The 15,345-nt window shown below is 33.6% G+C and overlaps 1 protein-coding gene across 1 annotated transcript in view; it reads left to right on the top strand.

Moving 5' to 3' along the window:
* Positions 1 to 15,345, top strand: part of LOC124355143 (protein MTSS 2) — a 180,244-nt gene that overhangs the window by 148,382 nt on the left and 16,517 nt on the right. Inside the window, 5 exon segments of the mRNA XM_046806115.1 lie at positions 707 to 892; positions 5,918 to 6,010; positions 10,878 to 11,049; positions 14,352 to 14,466; positions 14,468 to 14,574. Of these exon segments, the coding sequence (XP_046662071.1) occupies positions 707 to 892; positions 5,918 to 6,010; positions 10,878 to 11,049; positions 14,352 to 14,466; positions 14,468 to 14,574 (673 nt within the window).

Consider the following 15,345-nt stretch of genomic DNA (forward strand, 5'->3'; position numbering starts at 1 on the left):
TGTATTTTCATTCTCATATTGTTACAGAACACCGGCTTTATTGTTAGAAGCCCTAAACAGACTACCTTTATATTTCTTATTACCACAATATTGTTGTTTTTTTTTATCAAATTTGCCCTTGTTTAGTATCGTTGATGTTATTTTTTTATGTAATTCTCAAATCACCATGATTAAATTATGATTGGGGTAAAAAAATACTTAAGCTAGTGGGGAATCTAAAAGGTGACTAATTAGGAAAACCGCTGTGGGCGTCACAGAGTGCCAGTAAATGGCCTGGGCCAGTCCCAGTTAGACATAGGGTCAGGAGACAGGTTTCTTCATACAGACTGTACACCTTTGACTAGTTTGTCAATAGCCACTGTTGTAGATTTTTTGAGACTTGATTGAGACTATTGTAGAGATGTCTTGAAGCACCATTTCATTTGATTTCACAAACTGCTAGTCTTTCCATCCTGCTGCGGAAGCACAAACCGATTTATTCAACTTGAGATCCACACGTGAGACTCGATGAAGACTAGGTGGGGGCACAATTGGAGTTTGATGTAGTAATAACTACTTGAAGAGGGTTGGTTTAAATAAACTGTTTAAAAGGAAGAACTTTCTTAAATCTAAATCTAAATTGTAAATGAGTTAATAATAGTATGGTTAAGGAAAGATATTATCGGGTTTTTGGTGTAATATTTACTGACAACTTTGTACCCAACAGGTGATAGCGGATTTGAAAAGCACAGACAACAACTGGACATTCACGACGCCACCCAGCAGTCCCAGTTCACTCGGTTCACGCAAGTCGTCCATGTGCAGTATCAGTTCACTCAACAGCTCATCGAGCGGCAGCAGTAAGAGTCACCACTCTCCGAACCACCACTACTGGCACCGTTCCCTCTCACAGGTTAGCCAACACACAACATTGTACCAAAGTTACAATATCTTAACGGTGTTACTAAATCGAGAGAACGAGAAGACTGTGTTTCTGTCCTGAGCAGTTTGAGGCAAAATATTGTGTTATTTTAGTAAATATAGAAATTTGGTAATGGGTGAGCAAGCAAAATTTTTAGTTTTGATTTTATTTTCTACGTTTTAACTATAATTATTCTCAAGATTGATGTTGGTTCATTTTAATTTTAATTAATACACCCTAATCCAGGGGTCACCAAATGGGTGACCTATTTTGTGGGGACCCTTTTTTACCAATTCAAAATATAATACATATGTAACTTAAGTACGTTATTTGATTTTCCTGTACTTTCCTTCCTACCATCGTCGATTTACCACCGAATCTGTGCAGAGCGCAAGATCGTCAGTCGTCAATTCGGGTAATTGGTGCAGCGCGGTGTGTTGGGGAGTATGTACGGACGCTGCCCGTCCGTGCCTTCTATCAGTCAGTGTTTTGTTTTTATGTTGACTGACGTATGCCAATACTACGTGCACTAAATAAATTTGCCTAGCTATGTCGCGAGTTAAGTTAGCTGTTTTTTTTACAATGGAATTAAAAAAAGAAAGGTGGAATGCTTGATGATTTGTCAAGAAACAGTTGAGTTAGTTTAAAGCTCGAATATAAAATGAAATTATGAGACCAACACAGATCATTTGTTGACATATGTTTGTAAAGTAGCATTTTGATGTTGTATCTATATATATTTAAATAGTACAGTTTATAATTTCAGTTTTTAAGTCCATAGGGGGTATTCTTCTTCCGGACCGTGACGGTTATGTTATTTTTTTTAAATGATCCCTAATGAAAGTACTTGGTGACCCCTGCCCTAAGGTTTGAAGCAAGTCATATGCATTACAAAATTAGTAGGATGGATAGTTAATCATTGCCTATAAATAAGACTTCATTTCAAGATTTAAGAGCAGTAAGATTCTCCTGTAACTTGAATATCTTATGTCAGGAGCTTTCTCCTTTGGTGGGTTTCAAGAAGATAAAAATACAAACACATGTTTAACGAGTTGTGTTGTAATGACTTTTCATGACAAATATTGTGTCAAAATCAGTTTTGATTATCAAGACTTAAAAATTCTAGATGAATAATTTAGAATACTGTTATGTACATTTAACATTATTATGGAAACACCCTGTCTGAATGTTGTACATAATCAAGATCATTATTATGATGTACCAGAATGAAGTATTTAAATTACATGTATTTAAACGAAAATATTGGATTATGTTCTCAATAATACTTTCTTGAGGTGCATTATGAACCTCAAGACAATGTAATGTGTTTTTTTCATTATGTAATCTACACACCCACACAAAAATTGAAACCCTATAACTATAAAGGCATGTAGATTGAAGAAGTTCAACTTAAGATAGTAAAACTGTTAGTTAAACATTATTGTAGTGAGATGTAGAATAATGTAATCTCATCATTGGTTTGTACATAGATTAGTTGATGTTGTTCATTCAATGGTTGTAAAAGTCCAGCATTCTCTATACTCTCTTTTTAGATGTCTTCTATCACTATATCTTTGTTTTTTTTTCTTGGTACTATTCACCTAACTTTCTGTCTATATTCGTTGATGTGCTTTAATAATATCATAAACTATTCACTGAATATTTTTATTTTATTCATTGAGCTTATTTTTGTTAAACAATTCCTGTAAGAATGTACAATTGATTCCCCTTAACTGCAAAACCTAAAAAAATATATTCTCAGCTAGTCTACTTAAGTACAGCTTCCATTTTCAATGCATCTTGTAAATATAAATATTTTAGGATTCCTATATAAATAAAAATAGAAAATTAAATGGCAAGCGTTGTTCTTTTGAGGGAGTTTGTTCTGGAATTCTATGGGTATAGCTTATATCCAATTATTTTATATGGTGTAAAGAAGTAGTGGTTATTTCAATATTACAATTTCTATTCATGTGATGTTCATATTAGTTTATTGAAAGCTAACTCATAAAAAATAAATTGGATAATAACAAAATCTGGCCTTCCAGTTAGTTTTTAAACAGTAACTTAAAGAAAATTTCTAATTCTGTACCTGTGGGATATATTTTTATGTCATTCATCATTCAATTTTAACTACATAAAACAATATATGGACTGGACTCTAAATCATGATATTCATGTAGACTCCCTCCCCCCTGTGTTGTCAATGAAACAAAAATTAAAGTGCAAACACTTTGGTACAACTGTGAGTTTTTTGCTGTCATTTATTTTATAGATATTGAAGATAATATGTTCAATTTAGACACATTGAACAATTTGCTTTATATTTAACTTAAAAAAGGACAAACTTCAAATGCTTAACACTGCAAGCACTTTAAAATCCCCTCATTAAACATGTTGACACCCAACAATCAAGTTTTGGTGTTTATTCTGAGAGTAAAAATTCCTAATGGAGGTATTTATTTCAAAAGTATTTGCAATGCTAAATAATCTTAAATCACAACCAATCTAGTTATTTTTTAATTCACTCTGTTTATAACCAAAAATACATGATTAACTTTTAGTTTTCCTTATTTGAATTTTTAAATAGGATTTAAAATATTTGCCAGCATCTGAAAAACTATTACCAATGTAAGTTTTTGTTTGCACTAAAGTAGGGTTTTTACCTCCTTCCAAATTTGACAAAGGAAGAGTCGCAACTTTAAAATGTTGAATAGGCGAGAGCCTTCCTTCAAAAAACACCACTTTACATTTTTGAGTAGACCCCATGGATGTAACAAATTTTCCAAATTTCCTTTTTCTTAAATGCCATTTGTTTGAAAATTAACATGGAGCATTTTTTTATCACCTTCACTCAATCAATCCTTGTTTTATATAAATCAAAACACTGTTTAGAGAGATCTGATTACTATATTAAATTTATTAGAATTTTCATTTTCGGAAATTAGATTGACATTTTATTGCTTTAAGAATGTTAATGAAGTAGAAATAAAACTCATGAAAATCCTATGGAGTTTTCTTTTAAAATCATAATGTATCGCACTTTCAAATTTTCAGTTTCTAGTGAATGTGTTTTAGTTATAATTAGCCATTATATTTTATTTTGCTTTAGTTCTGCATTTATGGTTTTATTTGTGCATATGATTCATTACAGTACAGTATATAAACTCTACAGTGTATCAATTGGGAGTTTAGCATTCAAACCATAAGTGCGGAACTCAATTGCTGTCATTGTCCAAGTTTTATTTATTTTGGCTCTTTATGTTTGTTTTGTAGTTGTGTCTCAACCTCCAAGTTGGCCTGCAATAACCTTTCAGATTAAAAGAAAGAACTGCCTAAGAATTCTTTGTGTACATTTTAACATAAATAATTATGCAGTTTAAAGATGAAGTATATTATTCATGTTGACGAGTAAATTAAATGTCTTTTAACTCTTTCCATTTTAACAGTGAGGGAAGCCCCAATATGCAATGAAAAGACACATAAACTTGAGTCATTCTGTACTTGCTATTTTAATATACTGCGTTTGTATCCAGACATAGTACATAGTTCCTTAATTGGCCACCAGTTTTTGTCTTACTTAGATAAGTATACCTCTAGATTGTATCAGAACAATGTGATATGATTTATTGCTAAATAAATCTTTAAAATTTAAACATATTTTCTGGTTGCCTAGGAAATATCTGTTACTATAGCTATCCACTCACGTTGATGTTCGGCTAACTATGCAGTTTTTATATAATAGTGAACTAAACACATTATTTATTTTTTTTTATAGTTCATTGTAGTTAAAACAGGATTGATTATAATAACTAAAATAAAATAGGTTTGTATCCTACCATCAATGCAATTTCATGTTTTCTTATGACATGTTTCAAAGGTTAACCTTCATCGTCGTACCTTAATAGCTGGTGGTGATGCATGGCTTTGTCATAAAATTAAAATTATACAATGCAACACACATCTAAATAAATCAATACCATTCACACATTGTCACATAACACTATCGTGCACTATGTTACCTGCAGCTTGCATGTAATGTCGCTTAATGTAATCATATTTTGTGACAACGTGGGAGTTACATTTATTTATTTGTATGTGTGTTGAGTAAATTTAATTTTATGACAAAGCCATGCACTACCACCAGTTACTAAGGTCCGACGATGAAGGTTAACCTTTGAAACATGTCATAAGAACACATAAAACTGGATTGGATTGAAGGTGGGATACAATTCTCTTTTAATTTAGTCATTATTTATCTGTCCTATTATTGAAAAATCTCTGTTTAGCTTGTATTTGTATTATTCTTGAGAAATGAAAGGAAAAGTAATTAACAAATTGTCACAAAATCATAAACATACTGATGACTTTATTTACAAATTTATATTTTTTGACTTTATATTGTTTACAGTTTAAAAATAACTGTTGTAGTCTTTTTAAACATCAGTTACAAACATTAATGGGTTTTCTATGAAAAAAACTAAAATATGTGGTAGTCAATATTTCTTGAATACATTATTGTTAAGATGTGTAAAAACTTAGTTTTAGAATAATTTTATTTCTAATGAACAGTTTTGTAAAAAATGTGTTTGAAATCACCATCATAAAGTATTTTTCATAAAAAAGTTTATTTCATTTCTAAAAATAAAGAAATAGCCTAAATGACAACAAAGAAATCGGTGTCCCAGATTGTTGAAATGGAAAGAGATAATTTTATCACATTTAATGTAAATTAAACATATTTTATATGGAAATACATTGAACCAAATAAAAATTAGCAGTATATAATATTTATTTGGATTAAATAAAGTAATATATTACAAATTATTTTATTTTGCCTATTAAAAATATTTGCTGACTGCAAAATTTAATTATACTTAGTTTGCCTAGCAATTTTTTAATTTATTTAGTTGCTTGTATCATCCATTCATTATATACTCGTAAGCCAGAAGTAGTGTAGACTGAGGAGGTTATAGCAAGCCACACATGGAGGCTGCATGTAGTGTGTGTGTCTAGCGTCCCACCCCACCTGGCACATTGAGGCTCAGCTCGGTATCTTCCCAGGACTCGGGCTTCACTTCCCAGGATGTCCTCTACCCCAGACCTCAGGTACGGCACAATCTTGAAACAATTTCTTCAAAAACAAAGTGAACAAACAAATGTTGATTTGGGTATTCTGTGAATTATATTCAACTCAATTTTACAGTTGAAGCCCTCTTAATCAGACGGTTCAGTAATGAACCATTAACTAACTACAACCAAATAATAACCACTGTAATGTATGTATTATGGTCATATAGTCATGAAATAATGTTGGCAATAGGTTATCTAAAGGCAATCAAAGTTGTGGTAGTAATACAGCTAATATAGTTGAAATAGACAATTGACTAATAAAACCATTCTTAATAACTTTAAAGTTAAGGTGGTTCTTTTTTCCATATCAAATGAACAATCCTTATTGTCCGTACTCTTAATACTAATATTGAGGTATAAATTTTCTCAATCTATATGGCCTGTAATAGAGACTAAACTTTACTACTTTCCTGGCTAAGAACATCTAATATATGTATCTGATTCATGTCTACATGGCCTATTTTGTGTTGCCAATATTAATTAAAATTTGGGACTTAGTTATAGGGATATTAATTTAGGGATGTGGTGGACATTTAGTCTAAATCTTTCATTTACTCTTTGGAATAGTTGAGGAGACGTTACAATTAAATTAAAAATTCCCAAATAGAGCCAAGCCATCATTTTCATTTCATTTCATTCCATTTGAGGCCAAGCTCAGTAAATTTAGTCAAGTAAGGTTGTAGAGGAAGGCTAAACGACTATTCTGAAACAGAATGTGGACTAACAGAGAATTTTAAGTGATTGGCATTTCTTAAAATAATAAACATTGACCTCAGAGAAAGGCTATGAATATTAGAGTTCAGGGTATAGTTCTTAATATTGTACTGTTTTGGAGGCTGCAGAGTTTAATTCACGGGACTTGACTAATACTATGTTCAAACATACTATGTTTGAACAATAAAAACCCAACAAATAATATTGAGGGTAATGTTACCTAAGCTGATGTATAAACAGCTAATAATTTATGAACAATATTAGATCATTCATTGCATATGCAATCAATATACAGTAGATTCCCTCTGGTTTGGCCACGGTTGGTTCGGCTGCCGGATAAACCGGCCGAGTATCTGGTCCTGAGTTGGTTGAACTAGAGAGAGTCTGCTGTATATCTAATGAAGAGAAAGATCATCATAGAGTAATACAAAATAATACACAGTAATAGGTTTAAGGGGAGTCGGATGGGCCTATCCCCGCAATGTTAATTTGATGAATTTTAGGTACCATTATCTTAAAAACTATAAATGGTAGCCAGTTAATTTTTTTTTATTCTGTTCCTTGTACTTTTATTAACATTTGGAATACAGGGTTATAAAAAATCTTTTCAGATAAACGTGTGGAATTTTTTTTCTTTTTATGCAAAAAATATCATAAAAAATTACAATTTACTCTGATGTATAAAATTAAGTACTGAACATAAGGCAATAATATGTATTCAAAATGTAGATTATTACTTAGGGAACAAATTAAAAAAAGAATCAACAGGCTACCTATAATAGTCCTTGAGAAAAGTGTACCTATCGAACAAAAAAACATAGTTTTACAGAAAACGCATTTGAAGTTCATTGTAACCAACTCTATAAAAATACAAAAATAAGCTACAGTTAATAGTGTCCAGGGGCATATGCTGGGTTATCTGGATCCTCTTCTTCCTCAAGCAACTCTTCCAGTCTTAATTTGGTTAATTTTGTCCTCTGCCGGCACTTCTTTTCTAATTCCTCGATGGCATTTTCTGCTTGTCGGATTCGGATCTTATCTTTCTGTTCCATTTGTCTGACCAAATTGTTGCCAGGCTTGTAGCCTAATTGTTAAAGCTAAACATCTCACAATATTTCCTTGATTGAAGCAAGCAACAGTCTCATATACACCTACTTCAAGGGTTGACCTTAGCATAAATGTATTTTTAGGAAGTCGAGACCAAATTATGTTGTTGACGGATTCATTTGGGTTTTGTTTACCTCCGTGTAAATATTTCCTTAGAGGGTCTGGTGAAGCCAAGTCCCTAAATATTGGTTTTATTTTGTCCATTACCACTTTAGGCAGGTGCAAATGATCTTTATGATCATAGGCCTCCTTATTGGCCATCGCACTCTGGTACTTGCACGTCAAAATCTATTTGCAATTCTTTAGAAAAACAGCTATAAAAAAGAACTAACCATCAGAAAATCTTAAGTGAAGTATTTTCTGAAAAAAGAATGAAATAGGGAATACAAAATCACAAAAAAACAATTTTCGGTAAAAAAAATTTTGCTGCCCATCCGAGTCCCCTTAAGACATTACATAATGACATTGGAAAACATCCATTTACCCATAATTAAAAACCAAAATTTCATCATTTTGTAACATTTTAGGTTTCCATTCACCAGATACCCTCATTTATGTCTGCTACTAGACTTATTATGATCATATTAAATGCCACAGTATTGTGTGCTGCTTATAGAGAATGTACTGTGGTATGTGTAAGTATAAGGGATAAATCAGACTAATTTTGGTGTTATCAAATGGCAGAACACTGTTTGCTTCTCATACTGAATGAAGCGTGGTACATGAAAGTACAGATAAAGGATGCAAAAGACTAAATTTTGTTGTATTAAGTGGCACAGTACTCTGTGCTGCTGATACTGAACCAGAGCGGCCACCCGACCGTGCATAAGCCGGGAATCTCCTGTAGAACCGGGGAAACCTCAAAAACAATTTTTCCGTTTGGAAGAACTTATAAAGTCTAGAAACAATTGATTAACTCCTTAATCAGGACCAATTAATCTCAAAACATTGTATTGTACGCAACGTGGTCTATCAAATTGTGAATGATGATCAACATAAGTTCGCGAGCCCCATCTGTCGCCTGTTGTCCCCACTAGTTTAGTAGTCTTAGTTAGTTCTATCCCTGTGTTGCGGCAGGACCCTAAAGACGTATGAATCAATTGGACAAATAAAGTCGACCAACTGATGATTTCGGGCCTCTGCCACTATACGAGTGGTAGCTGTAAGCAGCAAAGCGTTAGTAGTGGCAATACAAGTTGTTTAAGTTTTATTCAGTCACCGAAATGGATCTCCGAATGAAGTCCAATTCTTATTCTTGAATGAAAATTGTATTTTGAAAAGATGTTTGTTAGATAGATGTACAGTGTTCACTCTATAAACAGGCTTAGAGTTCACTTTTATGAATATTGTCATCTGTTTAACGGTTTAATAAGAGATGCAATCCGGTTTTTGAGTACACCAGATAACATGTAAGTTTTTTGGGTTTGCGACAACAAGTAAACCTGAGAAAGGGATGTTTGGATCTGACATGATGCACAACAATGACAGGATGAGCTGAGGGCTGAGGGGCAGGAGACAAATCTAATGTCAGGAATTGGTGGCGTATGAGCGGCACCTTGTGGTATCACTATGCTGCTTACGTCTGTCCTAACCAGTGTTGAGCGTTCTAATCAAATCAAATAATTTTTATTGTGAAGACAATATTTTACAACTGCATAGCAAACGTCAAATTATTTTATTCTAAAATTTTACACATTCAGTCCACATCATTCTCATTCATACAAACACTCTTCTTTTATTTATTGCCAATGTAACCCACTTTATAAACAGTGGAGTTGGACATTTCAGTTGGGAGGTCTCCCAGTCGAATTCCAAAAACTCGCCTGTATTATAAAATGCCTGTTACACCAAAATGTGTTTTAAGGCAAGTTTTTAACGCCTTGGGCATTGGGGCATTTTTGATTGAGTTAGTTATAGTCTGTTGAGAAAATTAACACCTGCTTGCTAGGGCAAGTAGTGTACCTTAGAGAATTACTGTTCTGTACGGTATTTCTCTCTGCCTCATGTATCATGCATGTGTATGTCTTGGCCTTTGATTAAGGCGCATTTGTACACATAAATCAAAGTTGTTTCCACAATATATAGACAAAGCAGATGCAACAGCTGCAATTCCTTTAAAGCTAACCTGCAAACTCTCCAAAATTGATTTTTTTAATATTCAAATAGATTTTAATGGAGTTTGAAAGCTCTCTGAAACTAATTGTTTGTGCAAGCTCCCCAAAGTACCAAACTGTAGGGCAGATGAGGATAAATCAAACTGTAATATGCCGTTATCAGTACCTGACTCAGGCAGTAATTTTCTAAAAACCTCAGAAGAAAGATTCTTGAGAAAATTTTGGCACAAGCGTGATCTATGTGATCATTCCAAGTCAACCCTTGATCAAGGTGTAATCCAAGGAATTTTGAAGAGCAGACTTCTTCTAGTGTGGAGTCAGCTAAAAATACAGCAGGCCCACAGTGGTTTTTCACAGCACGTAAAGAAAAATTCAAAACATTGGACTTTCATGGATTTGCTGTGAGATTTAGACTGTTAAAGTAATAGACACAGTTGTTCAAAACTCCAAAACCTGACAAATGTAAAGATCTAACCTGTAGCTTAGAGTCTAATGTATAAACATAGCAGACATTATTAATAGCTGAAATTAGTGCGATCAAGGGATACAACCATATGCAATAATACACTTTATTGTTATAATTGATTATTAAATATACTTATCACCACTTCAGTCCCAATTAAATCTGTAAAATACTGTAAAAATTTATTAAAAAAAAATAGTGTCAATTTGGAGAGAACCGGTAGGCTTCTCAGCTAAAAGTGTATTATGAGTCAAAAGTTAACCATACCTCAGTGAGCGTGTTAAAAATATACACATATTTATGAAAAATTGAGGATTTATAAAATATAATTATCTATCTTGTTGTTGCCTTTTGATTGAATTTACTGTTGTTTTTCCGTTTTTTAATATTTTTTTACACTAATAAATGATTATCAGTAAAGGAAATACTTGTGTGTGTTGCGCAGGTGTCAAACATGTGTGAACACAGTGGAGGCAGCAATGCTAGCACCCCCGTGGGGACCAACAATGGAGCTCTGCCCAACCCCACAGCCACCTGGCCCAACCTCCAGGAGACCCTACAGTTCGAGCGTGCAGCTACAGCTATCATGAATGAGAGGCCCCACACCATCTCCACAGGTACTCCATCCACGGCTATCACAGGTTCAGTTAGGAATCAAATGCGCCATCTAAGAAGTGCTAACACTGAATCCAAACTTTGCTAGAGGGAAAAAGCTTAAAACTAAGCACAAATGAAGTGTAGTATCTAATTAGATACCTGTACATCCTGAAAATAAAAAAAACCAAATTTTTATAAGGGTATTAAGAAAAATAACAAATACATTTTGAATATTCAAATAATCGTAATATTTCGCCAAGCTTCTTCAGGGCTTGTTTTTATCGTTTATAGGTTTATTTCAATAAATTCAAATATTTATTTTGCATTTTCACAACAGATTATAATTTGTGTATGCAAGCTGTGACAAAGTGATCAATGTTATTTGTCTACAGAAAGGTCTGTCTATGCAGAATTGGAAAATGTATAAATAATCAATTTTGTTCATTGCCTAACCGACCTTAATCTTCTAAAAGATGACAGTATAATTTTATATTGAAATAATTTTTAATGTACCTCATTATTTGTATTAAATAAGTAATCATATGTGATAAATGTTGAAAAAATACTATTTAATTTAGTTTAAATCAAAGTTTAATTGAAACTCAATTGGATCAAAAGTTCTTGGTCATAGTTTATAAATAGTCCTTCAAAGACCTGTAAAGTATAAAGTATTCAAATGGCTGTAAAAATTCCTTATATATATATAATGGATGAATTACTAGTTTTAATTTATGTACAGGGAACACACTCATTTTATCCTAGTGATATGATGCTGGGAACACAATTGGCCCTCACAGTTCCGAGAATTGTTCTTTTGTAAATTTAAATGTCTATTCATCTCCATTTTCTTCCTCCATATAAAAAAAGGTCATCAAGAAATGTACTTATAATTAGTGCAATAGAGCGAAATAAATGGTTCAATTTTGACTTGGGATATTATTACTTGTTGTCAACAACATTCTTACAGTTCATGACAGGGATTCCTTCATAACTTAGCTTATATTTATTAGTCGTCTCTACCCGTACTGAAAATGGTAGTCAAACAGAAATCATTTTATAAATGGTAATCAGCTGATGACTGGGGATTCGAATGTACTAAAAAAGTAAAATCAACCAAATTAATTACATGGGTCCTTTAGTAAATATAAAGTTCTCTTGCTGATAAAATATATAGTAAAGTTAAGTTTAGTTAAAATTGAAGAAACATTTACTATTTGTGTCCTCTCATGAGTAACTATCTTGTCATGTGATAAAGTTTAAAAAAATTTATAAAATAATGCTATTTCACTGTTGGAAATCTGAACAAATTTTCATGCTTATACTATATAAAATAATTTTATTTTGTTGAAATAAATTAAATGTTAGAAATAGTTTTGTATGGTTTTAAAGTTGAGCCATAAGCCTAATGATGCAATGAAGCCTGATTGGTAAACAAATCTTGGTATTGTGACAGATCTTGGCAGTGGTAATTTATCATTGGAAACTAATCAAGGTTATTTTGATTCTGATTTATATGAACACTTGTCAATTGGAAGAAGCACAGATCGGAGGTGAGTTCACCATAATAGCGGCTGTTAGCATAGTAGTGGCTCATCATTTCACAGATCATTTATTAGAATTTCTGCTGGTTTTATTTTGTTTAGCTGTTGAATGTTTCGTAATGCACATGAATAAATCGTATAAATCATTAATTTAATCTCAGTAATGATATACCATGGATGCCTGAAAGATCAAGTACACAAATACAAAGAAAACATTGAGGACTATTTAGTGATCTCTTCAGTTTATTATGTCAGTTTATGCTACAAAGTAGGGGATTGAGAATTTCAAAGAACTGTAATTCTCTATCTTTTGTAACTCTCCAATTTCTCGTAGATACAACTACTGCTTTTCTGACAATACGAATATTTTATTTTTATTTTATTAGGCCATATATTATGTGCTGAGTAATTAATTTGAACTACTTATTATAGATTATAAAAAGTAGTATTTTACAGGTTCACTCACTCTTTTGTTTGATTCTTCAATTGTTTTCTATCCTATAACATAGACTGACTGATCCTATTGGATAAGTGAGTTTGATAGGTAAAATAAGAGATTTTTCCTTGACCTATCACAATCTACTGTAATATACCTTGTATAGAATATAAAACTAAACATTTTCTGTACTGGGTATAAAAAATTGGTTTATTATTATTTTTTTAATTATACAGTGGATCCACTAATCCGAACTAATTGGGACCGAACCCAGTTCGGATTAGCCGAAATGACAGGAAAACACGATTTTAAGCATGAGAATGGGTCTATTTTGTTACAAAGTTATTAATATTGTTTATTGAAACACGTTTTCTGATTGTTGTACTGTATTTCATGCGGAAAATGTGTTGGACTGTGAATACTAAGCACAATAAGTAAGTTACAGTACGCTGTAATTCACTTTTGTAGTGCACATTGGACACGTATAAGCGCTACGAAGCAGTACTTTCCCTCCCTCAGTGTGCCAAAAATATACACACTGACTCATAGAACAACTGAACATTGCACTGTAGTCGGCAGTGTGTCGTTTGTTGTCTCAGTTATGGTGAATAACGAAAGCATACCAACGTTACTCTTAAAGACAAGCTAGACGCTCTTCGCGCAGTCACTCAAGAATTGATAGAGTGTGAGGAGGAAGGAAGTAACGGCAAGAACCTGTGTGATAAAGAAGGGTTGGTGCCACACACAGACGGTGCAGCAGCATTTGACCGATACCTAGAGCAACACGCTACTGCTACACTTGCGGATATCATGTTGATGACACGTTGGCGAAACTATGTGTCATCCAACAGACTATCTTCAGTGCGATAAAAGACAATTCCTGAATTCATGTCTTTTAACAATTAATATTGTACTCAAATAATACCAGTACGGTACGTCCAGTTATTGTTTAATTTCACTTCTTAATTTAACACATACTTAACCTATAAGTTTCAATTTGGCACTTCATTTAAACTTCAGTATGTATGTAATGTACTGTACCATATGCAATTCATCCTAATAAAATCTGTACACGTATTTAATAAAAGATTTTTATTGTATGATGCACCCATTTCCATATTTTAGGTAATTATTTGCTATAACTGTGCATTATCGTTATAAATAAATATAGGAATTTCTTCCTAAGCGTGTTCGGATTAACCGGATGTTCGGTGTAAACGTGTTCAGATTAGCGGGACTCCACTGTACAGGTGGCATTGAAGGGGTCTTACAAGAATCGTCTTACTTAAGTAATTAGTCATGTGATGTAGAGGAAAGGGTGTCTGATGTATGTCTTGGTTGGCAGCGTACGAGAGGGGACACCAGCGGCCTGCTCTGACAGTCTATACCTTCCATGCACCAGAGGGGTGCCAGTCGCAACCCAGCAGCCCCACTCCCCAGCCAACTCCCCACTCAAACCCCTCGCCCGCCTATTCCCCAGCGCTGCTCGTCTCTGGAACGCCCCTCCGTCCCCGCCAAGTCTGGACTGGCCTTGTACTCTGAACCTGCTGAACAGAACCCGGATACTAGTGAGTATATACAAAGTAAATAGGTCAGTTCAGTAGATCCCTATGGTTTGTTTGTCTGTGTTAACTGAAACAGCTCAACAAATAAAAAATTTGGTTTTGTTACTGAGATTGTTAAAATACAATGTAATACTTACTTGAATGTTTATATATTGTTATTTTAAGCAGTTTTCAATTTGAGGTAGAACACACCAGAGTTGTGTTCTGGTACCTCTCTCTGAAAAAATAGGCAATTTTGAAATTTCATTAGTTCCAAATTTTTCGCATATCCCATTTCTTTTGAGAGGTATACTATATCCGTAGATCAAGGTTACAGTTCCACCACCTCTAGATTAAGAAATCAAGCACTGATTTTAAGTATAAAATTAAATTTATGTAAAACAAATCCAGAGGCTTCTCTACCTTGAATATGTGCTAGCATATATTATCGGCACTCCCTACAGTGACAAGCAGTTAACACATTCACTACGGATGACAAAATTACCAGCGACAGAAAATGCGGGATTTTTTTGTTTTTTACTTACCCAAAACGGAGTCAGGATAGCCGAAAGGGTTGTCCAAGGTATCCCGGAAGCTTCGTTGGCCGGAACGGGTGACGTCATGTCTGTGCCGAGTCTGCTCGTCATCCGCACCGGGTGCCGGTCCCCGTGTTGTATGTGCTCGCAGCGCACTAGGTTTCGGCACAAACACTCGCGAATTACACGTATATAGTAGATAAATGACACGTAGATAGTACATCAGTTATACGTATTGGGGTGGGGTGGGCCACTGGGG

Source organism: Homalodisca vitripennis, chromosome 2, assembly GCF_021130785.1.
Source record: "Homalodisca vitripennis isolate AUS2020 chromosome 2, UT_GWSS_2.1, whole genome shotgun sequence".
NCBI lineage: Eukaryota > Metazoa > Arthropoda > Insecta > Hemiptera > Cicadellidae > Homalodisca > Homalodisca vitripennis.